Source organism: Dendroctonus ponderosae, unplaced genomic scaffold (genome assembly GCF_020466585.1).
Source record: "Dendroctonus ponderosae isolate FM_Combo_2020 unplaced genomic scaffold, Dpon_F_20191213v2 Dpon_F_20191213_3, whole genome shotgun sequence".
NCBI lineage: Eukaryota > Metazoa > Arthropoda > Insecta > Coleoptera > Curculionidae > Dendroctonus > Dendroctonus ponderosae.
This window is the reverse complement of record NW_026018508.1, coordinates 3994246-4006809: the sequence shown is the minus strand read 5'-3', so window position 1 is coordinate 4006809 and position 12564 is coordinate 3994246. Positions and strand designations below refer to the sequence as shown.

Here is a 12564-nt window from a genome sequence, read left to right as displayed (position 1 = left end):
TTGACAAGGGCTATCCACCTGTAACTATCTGTTAATGACAAAAAACATCATTGCCGCTGTGCCTTTTCATCAAAAACTTGTAGAAGAGAACTTTTTTGATATCAAAAATTTTCGTAATTTGAAGCAAAGATCGTAATTTTTCTTTTTGAATGCTGAATTATTCCAATATGCTACCAATTAAACATGGAACAATTTCAAAATAATGCTTAATAACAAAGTTGAAATTCGACTTTCAACTGTTAATATCTTCTAGAAATCAATATTTTTCTCGTACTCCCCAAGGGAGCCTCTATCACCCCTTAAAAGGAATGCCGCCAATTTTGAAGCACCTTGTATCAGCAATACATGGGAGTTAAATTAAAAAATGTACATTAGTTTTGAAATCAATCGGTTATTAATAAATAAAATACAAATTTCTCACTTAGAGGTACTTACTATTCGATACGCGCTATTCTTTTGATCGGTAATAACCCAATAACTTAATGAATAATATAAAGACTGAAACATTTACAGCTTGATTAAAAAGCGCAAGGGAAGAAAAAGAGCTAATGCATTATTAAAATTGAATTAATTAAAAGATGGCTATTAATCTCTAGGCGCAACTTTAGCTTATTAATATGAAAAGCGTAGAAGCGTCAAATTTGAAATATTGATATTAAACTTTTGAATTAATTATAGGGTATTAGGATGCCTTCAAAATGAAGCTTTTAATTTCGACAGACTAGCTTCTGACGAGTCAAAATATTTGTGAACGTTATTTTATGGCTCTATAGGCGTGCCTAAAATTATTTTTGATGGATAATATTAATTACTCAATCCCATTATTAAGCATTTCTTTTAGTGCAATAATAAAATGCAAATACTATAACAGCTATTTTGTGGTTCGTATATAAATGCGACTCAGTTCCATGCCTGTCCGTATAAAAAACATTTCCTAGCATTTCTTATTAATTATTACGAATTTTTTCTTTAAGTTTAATTTTTAGTTCTTTAATCTGCGCTTTGCCTTAAATACATTTCTCGCTAAATATTTTTTGGCCTTTCTTGGAAGGGATCAGATAATTTATTAATTACTTTCAATATATTAATTTTTAGATACGGACTTTCTGTGTGAAAAAATTTTATATACGTTCTTCTAAATGATGTTGGCTATTAATAACCAAAATTCAATACATTTTATTTGGAGCAGAAGTTTATATTTATACATACACATAATGTTACCGGATATTAACGATATTATCGCATCTAACACATGAATGAACAGAAATGAAACAGTTCATACATTTATCAAATGATGGTATATATCTACGCATCGGTATAACAAAGCGAAATGCATCTGAAGGTGATATTATGTAACAATGACACCTTTGAAAGAAACCTGGGAGGATATTTTAGAAATAATGATGTTAACAGTGACTTGGGCGACTTGACTAATATAATTGCGAATCAGTTCAGAATGTAATCCGAAGTAAGTAACACTTTTTGAGTGTGTTGTGGGGAAAAATAAGTAAATTTTTTCGTCAAGAGAATATTAGTAAATTTAGTTTAACGCACGATGTGTTGCTTACTTGCCATTAAAGCAAAATATGGTAATAAATCTGCCGATTTTAAAATTCATTCCAGTTCCATCATTTTCCGATTTTACTGAACGCTTTTTAATGCCGGTTTATGTTATTGAGCAGTTTCCTCGATTTGATTACCACTTCCAAACCTTTGCAAATGTGTTCACAGCATAGTATGTTCAAAGGGTTAAATTGCTCGAATTATTTTTCATCGAACTAGTTATTAAACGAATTGTTATTGAAAAGTGAATAACATTTCCTAGAATTGCGGGTAATTGGCCGCATTATCTACATACGATTGAACACAAATTATTGACTTAAATAAAGGTTTAAACTCAAATAAAATACCTTCACATTATATGATTTATATACTTGTATATTTTTTCCGCAAGTTGGATGGTCCGAGTTGCAGAAATTGTGGACAATGTTCGGCATTACGTTGTGCGTTCCGGAGTTTTTCAATGCCAATCATCAAGTAAATTTAAGTATTTGTTATATAACTTTTGGGTTTTGCTTAAGAAAATCAGAGACAAAGAGACTTAGTTCATTTTAAGTCTTTCTGCTTCTTGCATCTTATGGAACCCAAAAAACAGTGGTCAACTCTTTAGACGATGTGTACCGCGCATGCAAACGAAACGACGTGTAATAAAGTTTATTATATCAGGGCTTATATGATGAGAACAGGTCAATACAAATGTTTTTAATCCTTGGACTGCCAATATAATGAGACTGCTTCGCATTACTAATATTGGTATTAGATCACGACTTGACTGTTTGTCTACATATAAGAATGGAGTAAAAATAGCAATAAATAATCTAAAATGCATGTAAGTTAAAAAAACACTTAAACTCTATTGTTGACATTTTAGTCCACTATCTCGTCAGCCAAATTGGCTACGATATTTGAAAATGGCGTTTCCCTTAAGATACTTTGCGAATTTCCAGATAACACTGCAGCATTATTAGTTAGTGCGTATTTAAAACTATATCTTTTGTAACAAACTATTCTAATTTAGACTTGATGTTCTTTGCGACATATCGAATTAATTAAAATGGGGTTCTGCCGGGTGAAATGCGCATTTACCTAAGGGTTATTTGCTTCATTACTCCAGATTTGAGCCACAACCATTTTTACTAATAGCATATTCCCGAGGAATTATAATTCCCATTATTCTTATACCCACATCCCTTGGCTAATCTCTGGAGGAATAACCTTCATGGAAATAACCTAGATATTAGGTCTCTTAAAATGTAAATTCGCCGTGCATCATCTCCTTGCGAGCAGCTTATGTAATTTGGCTTTGGGGGATTTAATAAAATTTTTAATCTTAAAAAACACTCCTTAATGAAAATTGGTCTTGGAGAAGACAGAAAGAAAACACCGTCGATTAATGTTTCTTTCGACATAATTTTTTCAGAGGTATTTTCATATCTACTATTTTTTGCCAAATATTTAGGTAGATAAAATCAAACTCATAGGGTTTTATTTCATATTGTATGGCATCACAATAAGTTTAAAGTTACATTATCTGTCAATTTTATAAACAAATTTCCAACAAACGTAAAAAAGGATTTTCCAGTGCTTCGAAGTGATTCCGCATTGTGCTGGCAATTGAACGTTTCTAGAAGAGATTTTAACGGTAAACAAGTTCAAAGTGCCATCTGTATCACTTAATATGTTTTTACGATGTTTAATTAAATAAAAGGAAACATCAACTTTCGTAATTTGTCAGGAGTTTTAAATAAAAGCAAAGAAGCATAATTATGGGGGAGATAATGCCCAACTAAGACATTTGTAAAATTGCATTTTAAATTTCTTAATTTTTAATTTATATATACATATATGCATATATATTTAATTGAGACAAAAAGAGAATTGTCATATTTTTCTAAGTAGATCCTTCCAAAAGTCAAGACATCTTTTTGATTGAGAACGCAAATATGTCGACTGTTAACAAAACTCGAAAATAATCCGCACACCTTTTGCAAATATCAATATGACCTTAAGACTATTGCCAATTTACATTTATTAATTAAAAAAGACTAAACTTGTCAACTCTTTAAATTCATATCCCTAAAACTTATTAACGTTTTTATGGATTTTGACTCCTATCATTGCAATTTTCGCGGATCAAGCTCTTAGAAATCGGAGGCAAGCCGAGAGTTTAAACTAAGCAGCTTGTACTTCAATTATTATTAATTACATCAGAGGACAAGAGGCCAACATCCTTTTTAAGCTCCAATGCCACACTCAAGTTTATAATTGAGGACTTTAGGACGTTGTAGCAATTTCAATTACTAATAAGCCTCTTTTAGTAATTATTAGCGTTATATTAACGGTCCTAGACTATTATGAAATAAATAACATTTTTTTGCAAATGCAAAGTTTAACGTGTGAATTATGCTATTCAGATATCAACAATTATTTCCATTAAGTTAAAGTTTAAAAGTTGCCTGAGCGTAATAAGTGTAGAGAATCTGCTAAGGAATAAAATAAATTAAATTTATCATATTTCAATGCTAACTCCATTAGAGGATTTCGGTTTAAACGCGTTTTTTAAATAAATATTTCGCTTATATTTCCGTAATATCAGACGAATGCAGATTAAAGCTCAAAACGTATAAAACCTACAAAGTCAAAAATTTAATTCTTTTAAAAATCCGACCGAATACATTAAAACCTTTATTATTCCGGTGTTTGTGCACAGTCCATTACTTATATTCTTTTAAATGCAAATTTGTTTACCTAATTTCATATACATTCAAAACCTTTTAAAGGACCAAAAAACTGCGCTACTTTAGCTCGTTTTCCAGGATTTTTTCCTCCAGTTTTATTCTGAATTATATTCTCAGCGGAGATGAAGCGCTTCAAAGCAAATAACATCGGATAGGCAAAAAGTCGAGAAAATTAATGCGAATTATGTCAGGTATTAATGCTAAAATGTACTGAACTCAATGCGTTATTCATGAATGGAGATTTAATGATTTTATAATTATTTTTTCAAATTAAACTTTATTACTATTATTTATTTTATTTAAATTAAAGGAAGTAATACTTTCTGCGTTTCAAACTGTATGTAAACAGGAATTTAAATTTTTAATTGTTATAAATCATCAAATTACAGATTTTTTTGTCTATGAAAATAAATAGACATAAATAAAGGAAATAAATAGCAGCATTTATTAAATCAGTAACTACTCACCTTAAACGAAATATTCTCAACTGCAATTAGGATCTGAAAAGAAAAGAAAAATTTAGTAACGAAATATATTAAAAAGCAACATTTTAGCGGTGTAAATATGCAAAATATCCAATTTTATTACTTATATTAAGAAATAATCTATCAGAAGACCGCACGAGGGACTATACATCTACATACTATGTCTAGAATTTTCCAAAACCTTGGAAAACATTTTGAAGAATCCGAAAGTGGACGATCCTTACATAACATCCGTTTGAAGCCCACAAACATTAAAGTTGGTTGTGCACTTGGCTGGAACTCCTAATGATTCCAAAATAGCCATTACTCCTACTAGAGTTTCTGCATTCAAAGGGAATGCCAAAAATGAAATTGGTGGTTAAATAGACGCATTAAAGTCCTGTGCCAGATTTCGGTATTTTCCTTGAGAGGAACGATTATGCCAGTTTTACGCGATGTTAAGAATAAAAATTGGTTTAGAGATTTGTTTCATTCAATTAAGAGCTTGGTGTTTATTAAATAGCACCATGAACATGAGTTTTAAATGCATTTCATGCCTCTGGCAGCAACATTTGCTTATTTGATTTTGAACCCATTAAGAGAAGTTAAAGTTCCGAATGCCTTTGTTGGTGTTCCAGCCTTTTCCCACCTTTGCAATTGGCAATTAGCTTCAGTTTCAAACGCATTACACAAATTCCTTTGATATTTAAGTACAATTTTGTTTCGTTTAATATGCTCGCTCTTCGTAAACGGTGCGCTTATTTCATTTAGGAATTCTACCGTTATGCTTATTATTGCCCGGTTTTCTTTGCACTGTAAATTCTGCACTTGGCATTCGCCAATTATGACTCAGACATCTTAAAAAGGTTATAAATTACAACCGGATGAATTATACGCTTCACAAAGAAAGAATTTCGCTTTGCCTTATGCTCAGCCCGGATTTATGCTTTTGTTTGTTGCGTTATGTGATTGCACTATGATATTAAAGGATGTCGTTTACCTTTAATTCTGTCTGGGGTTCTGTAATTGCATAACTTTTAAATGGTTGCATGAATTCCATTCACTGTACATTTATTTTACCTTTCGCCTGGCACGTTTTTTTGCACATTCCGTAAGTGACTTTATTTTTTTAGATGCGAATCTATGCAACTGTAACTCAAAACAAGTTGTAAGGCTTCTGTTAGAGAACAATAATACAAACAATTCTTTAGCTGATAGCACCTGTTTTAAAAACATACACTTGGATAAAGGTTCGCTACACTACCCGTTTTTTTTTCATAAAGTAATTCTTAACAAAGAAAAATATGCTTAAGATGTGTGCACTCAAACATATATAGTAGGTATAATGGTTGCTTTGTACACGAAGTCACAGCATCTCTTCAGTAAACGGGTTAAGAGGCGCATTAAACAGCAAAAAAACAATGGGCTAAGTTTCGGCATTCCAGAGGAAAACCGATGTTTCGTGTGTATGTGCTATGATATGGATTTTGTAGGGCTGATTTGGTACGAGTTTTCTAACAAACAGTAAAACATTGCATTATTGGGCAACAAAAGCTCTAAAAAAATGTTCGGAATCATTGAACAATCTCCTATACCACTGCAAAAAAATTATGATGAATACTGAAATAAATAGGTGAATGATAATTACTTCATACAATCCGCCGAAGAAACACTTTGGAAATTATCGACAAACATTACCAATTTAATTTTATATATTTAAATATCTAAAATATGCATAGTGATTTTTTTATGAATGGTTTGGAATTGCACCACAAACAGACAGAAAAAAATATATACGTGTTGGTAAGTTGTCAGACTAACTGCTTTTGAGACATCGGGTATCAAAAAGCGAGATATGCACAACTTTTCAAAGCGTGATTATTCATATTTAATTTCTTATATTTTGACTGTGTTTTCTAAAAAAATAATGATACGATATTTGTTAATGAGTTTTGCATAGGCTAAAAATCAGTCCACCAATGTCAACAATATATTTTCAATTAATAATAGTTGTTGGTGGTTATGAAAAATGTTTAATTCAGGGTGGTGTTTCTCTGTTTTAGTACTTTTAATTGTCTCTGTGCTAGCAGTTTGCTTCTGTCTATCTAATAGATCTAAAAAAAAATCGCGACTGGCTTCCACATTCTAAATTCATTCAACTTTATAGTTTACGTTATGTAACGTTTTTGATTACTTTAAACTGGCATTTTTATCGAATGCCAGCTATAAATTATTTTAGTTAGCCAATAAGTTCCCACATGTAAATATCTATAAGATAGTAAATAGGTATAAGGGATTTTTTAAGTGCCTTTGGAGAAACTCCCTAAGTTGTTTGAAGAATTCTGTCACTAACTACACTGAGACATTATTTAAAAAAGTCTGACAATTTTTGTTAATCGCCACTAGCCAGAACATTGAACATTCATCATCATCATCAGCCATCGACCCAAAGTTGCATTAAGTCAATGCGTTTGAGTTATTAAGCATTTCGACCCGAACAGCTAATCCGCTGCTAACTGTTTCGACTCTATGCCCTATGTTGACCCTGAAGCGGACCCTTCGCTCTATCACAAGCACCGCAAAGTAATTTGAATAAAAACAATAGGGATCCTGACAAATGTTTTACTGGAATATGGCCGTCGACATTTATTGACTGACGTAAGTTAAATTGGGGTATGTGTGGAATTACGGATTTGCATATGAATACTATCAATGTTGTCAAAGTTTAACCGGTAAAAGGGTTTCACATAGTGGCCTTTGTTTTTCAATAATGCATATTTAAGTATCAAGGGTTTCATAACTGGGCCCAATGGCTTTTAGTACATTGGACCCAAAGAGGGAAATGCCATTGGATGGTCGAGAAAATCTTCCATAAAAAACCAGTGTTCAACAAGGTTTTAAAGTTAAGGACATGAATTTTTATAGAAAGCAAACTGGACATTTTCGGGATTACACAAAGACTAACCGTTGAGCAAACCTTACATTTTTCTTTATAGTTCCTTAAATTGAAAAACACCGTTGTAAAGTGCAATTTTCTCTGATAATTCCTCAGTTTTACCCAAAACTTATACTTGCAAATACTTAAAAATATTACTCATTAATTAGTTAGTGATAGTCGTTTATCTTCTAATAAATTAAAAATCCTGTGTTCAAATCGGCAACAGCAATTTTGTAGAATAACATTCAGTTTGTGGTTGTAATTTAAAATCTTGAAATGGACTGCCTAATTGATATCGTGTTCCAGGTGTTTTAAATCGGATTTCGTGGCTTTCTGCCAGCTTGTAATCAGTGAACGGTGGATTATGAGATCTGTTGTAACTTATTGCATTGGTTTGTATCGTCTAAACTGGGTCATTTAGCAAAACATTTTTATTCGTTCACACAATCAAGCACGGCTTTTGCACTACGGTTTTTCAAACAGTTAATATATGATTTATAATATGCAAGACGATTAAAATGCCGTAATAATTCTTTGGAAGCAAAAAGGTTAATGTATTGCAATGCATAAAATAGTAATTGAGCCAAATTTCAAAAGGTTTATGTATTGTAATATTATTTGCTAAAAAATGTTTCTATAGAGGCAAAGTACAAGTACAATTTATGATAATGTTATATTTTAGGGTTAGAAAGAGAAATAAATTATACGAAATCAATAAATACATAAATTTAATGAGTGTTGAAATATATACGTTAATGTTTGGCAAGTGATCAAATGGTTGATAACAAAAACGTTTTGGATGTATTTACCCCGAATATATTTGAAGAGGTACCAATTCGAAATAGTCTCTTCCATTAACACATTGATTAATTAATACGTTTTTTATCAAACATGCTATTATTGATTGGTCATTCATATAAAATTTATATGTGGCTGCCGATGCCTTGAATGCCGAAACTTGAAACGACGCCGTCTGTAGGAAAGCGGTTTAAAAAAAAACAAACAACTAATCTGCACACAGTTTTTTGTTGAAAAACACACTTTTCTATATCACCATTTTGCCCAATCAAAAAGTAAAAAAGACACCAAATAAATATTTGTTTTGTTGCAAGACTTTGAAGAAATCATATCAATAGAAAGAAGCAGTTTTGAAATTAATTGCTAACGTACATCAACATATGCTACTTGTTTCGTCCTGCTATCAAATATTTGATTTGATTTTCAGTACTTAACTTGTCTTAAATATTTATTACCTTTTGTCCGCATTTTTCCTAATTCTGATTTAAACATTCCATATAGATTCAAGGAGACCGGAAGAATCAATTTGGAAACCTTATTAAAAGCTCGCCAAATACATATATCAGGTACGCATTTTGTAAATGCTTTTCAAGACCATCATTCGGGTTTGTTGTTGGGCGATGTAAAAGTGTTTCCTTATTAACTATTTTCAATTATTTTTGGCGTTATTTCTTCGGTTTTGACAGCCGCAAAGAAGCATACACCTTTTTTATTTTCAGTTGTTAATCAACCCGGATCTAAAAGTCTGCTGCATATCCTATATTTTTTTACGATTTAGGTATTGGCCCTTTAATTCGCAGACGGGTAGAAAATTTAAAATGTTCGGCTACATATCCCGCTTAGTGACGCGAGTGCAAAGGTCTGAACCTTTGTAAAGTAAAAGTAAAACTCTCCATTGTTAAAGCAGGGTCAAACGCTAACAAATTTGGTCTGAAATGTTACAACGCAGTTTTCTTGGCTTCAAAACCAGGTATATGAAAAATTGGGAAGCCCGTATTATAAAGGACTTGCTTTCTCATATGCACAATCTTCACTCTTCGGTAGGCTAAACGATATTGCCACTTAAAGTTATGAAATCACCTATTCCCAAAAAAGTGCAGAATTTAAGTTAAAAGTTGAAGCTGGTCGGTTGTTTGTTATTGTTTATCTTAAAACTCCTTTGTGTGTAGTATCTGCAAGAGGAACTAGTTAAGCGTGCTGTGATTTCAGTATTTTTTTTTCTGATATGTAGATTTAGACCAATATTGTTACTGTAGTTAAATTTTGATAGATTTGTTCATTGAGTAGCTGCTATCTGAATAATTTTTTTTTAGTGCTTATTTCAACTTACAAATAACTAAAATCTTAGAAGAGTTTTTAGTAAGAGAACTTAGAACAGTTCTGTATTAACAAAGCTGTTATATGATCAAATTTCAAAACATCCAGATTTTGCAGGGTATCTATGAAATCACTATAAAGTTTCACTTACATTTCTTCCAAAAGGGAAAAAAATCCTGGCATAAATTAGCACAGTTTAATTCGAGAGCCTCTCTCCACACACGCATAAGAACAGCACATGCCATTAATTGTTATTTGTGTGATTTGCTAAATTGATTGATTATTAATTTAAATATATTCTATTAGAGTATTGACGTTGAATTTTCATTTGCACATAAAAAGTTGGGGCTCTAAATGTAAAATAAGCACTTATTTCATTTGTTGACGCATGTGGCGGTAATGAGGATAAACAAACATTGAGTTCAACTTTTTGTTAAGTATATATTTGTTATTATTTATGGTTTCATAAAATCCTTTACTGTTAATTAACTTTTTGTTGAATTTTGAGCGGTTTGTATTTCGATTGGGTAACAAGTTAGCACAATATATTTTAATACCAAAGCTTTAATATTAAAATGCTTCATTTGTAAGATGTTTAGTTTGTACTTAGAATGTTAAAGACATGCAGGAAACCAGACATCACATGAAACATGGGCTACTGAAATGAACATATGGAAGAGCTTAAATATAGCCACTTGGAATGTTCGAAGACTATTGGAAGCAGGAAAGCTAGCCATTGTGGAGAAAGAGATAAGCAGACATAGTACGAGTATAGTAGGTCTAGCAGAAAACCACGGGAAAGGCTCGGGACACTTCATGTCTAGAAATTACATCATTTTTTACTCAGGAACTGGGGACACATCCAGAAAGGAAGCGGCCATCGTAGTTAACAGGACCTTAGGAAATTCCATGACAGAGTACAGAGCAGTCCGTGATAGGATTATATTGGTCAGATTTAACGCCCATCCTGTGAATCTGAATATTGTACAAGTGTATTTTCCAACAAGCGAAGCGCTAGATGATGAGATAGAAGAACGCTATTCTGAATTAGAACAACTTTTGGAGACTCAACCAAATCGAGAAACCACGATGATAATAGGAGACTATAATGCTAAACTTGAAAGGGTACCTGGAGATAAACATCTACTCAAAGTGATCGGCAAATACAGTTTGGGAGACAGACACACCAGAGGAGAACGATCGCTGTAATTGTGCACTGAAAACAACTTTTCCATTACGAACACAGGATATGAAGATCATGGAAGACGACTATACAACGGGAGGTCTAAGTCCTAAAATCCAGGTGGAGTACCTCAGTTAGATTTGCTGGTGATTACTATGCAAGATTGCCATAGTGATTACCAGTTTCTTGCAGTAGAGCTCCGCAGAATATTAAGCAGATTGCAGCCTACCAAAACCTTCAGACACCATTAAAGCTAATGAAAACTTCAAAACAAAGGCAAAGATAGAAATCTCCAAATTAAGGGCACACACACCATCAGACAATGACTCCAACTCATTCTGTTACAAATCAGAAACCGTTCTGATGGAAGTGGCGTCACAAACTGAAGTCACAACGAAACAAAAGAGAAAAGCATGGATCGCAGRGAAAACAACTTAAGGWCACGGRCCTACACMAGGAAGAGGATAGAGAACAATATAACGAACTCACTCAAGAGATTTTGATCTATAGAGGRTCTGTAGAAGATCGCCACTGTRGAATCGACAAAAACGAGTACCTAAACGATATATGCGCAGAAGTTGAGCAGCMCGCACACAAGAATGAGTCCAAGGACTTGTTTAGCAAAGTCAATCAAATTACATGTACGKTCAACTAAAAGTCCTSAGCAAGATCGGAAGATGGTAAACTAATAACAGACAGAGCACAGGTAARGGAGCCATGGAAAAAMTATTGCGAGAAATTAATAGACGACACTAGAAACTCAGAAAGTCACACGCTATAACTATAACATACAACGAAAAAGGATCTCCCATACTGTGAAAAGAAATGAGGTCAGCAGTGAGCAAGTTGAAAACCAATAAATCACTTGGAGAGGACAGAAACTAATCAAAGTACGGAGAAGCCATCACATATCCCTTATCACTAAAGTGAGATTAGTCAAGAGCTTGGTGTTTTTAGTATTTCTACATGGATCGAAATGCTGGACTTTAAAAAAGATGGGTAAGCGGTAAGTGCCTTCGAAATGTTTTGTTGGCGCAGGATGCTGAGCGTGTCCTGGACTGAGAAAAGAACCAACCAGTCCATTCTGGACTAGCTCAGAATTAAGATGAGATTGAGCATTATGGTGGCGGAGAAAATAGCTAAATTCTTTGGTTGTCAGAAGAAATGGTCTTGAGAGACTCACTTTGAAAGACTTGGCAAAAGATCAAGAGGAAGGTCGCCCACAAGATACATGGATGTTATGACCGGTCTAACCGGCAAAAACTTCACTCAAACATGCAAGATGGCAGAAAATAGACAAGAATGGAAAGCCATCACAGAAAACAAAACATGGACTCACGATGCTCGAAACCGAGCAAACGACTAAGAAGAAAAATGTTAAAACGCATTTACATATACTAAAATACCTTTAGCCATTAACTTTAAACTGCAATGCATATTATAACAGTTGGCTTTGCAATTTGCAAAAAAAAAATTTCTAATATTACGTAGGTAAATACCTATGCTTTCACGCTAAAAGTAGCATAGGCAACATATGAAATTAACAGACAAAAATACAGAAATATT

At 32.9% G+C, this 12564-nt stretch overlaps 1 protein-coding gene across 2 annotated transcripts in view; it reads right to left on the bottom strand.

The window, feature by feature from the left end:
- LOC109540306 (insulin-like growth factor-binding protein complex acid labile subunit) overlaps window positions 1–12564 on the bottom strand; it is a 156593-nt gene that overhangs the window by 31863 nt on the left and 112166 nt on the right. For both annotated transcript variants that reach the window (XM_019908639.2, XM_048664548.1), the window contains one exon: window positions 4766–4798. In XM_019908639.2, coding sequence (XP_019764198.2) covers window positions 4766–4798 — 33 coding nt within the window. The remainder of the gene's footprint in view (window positions 1–4765; window positions 4799–12564) is intronic.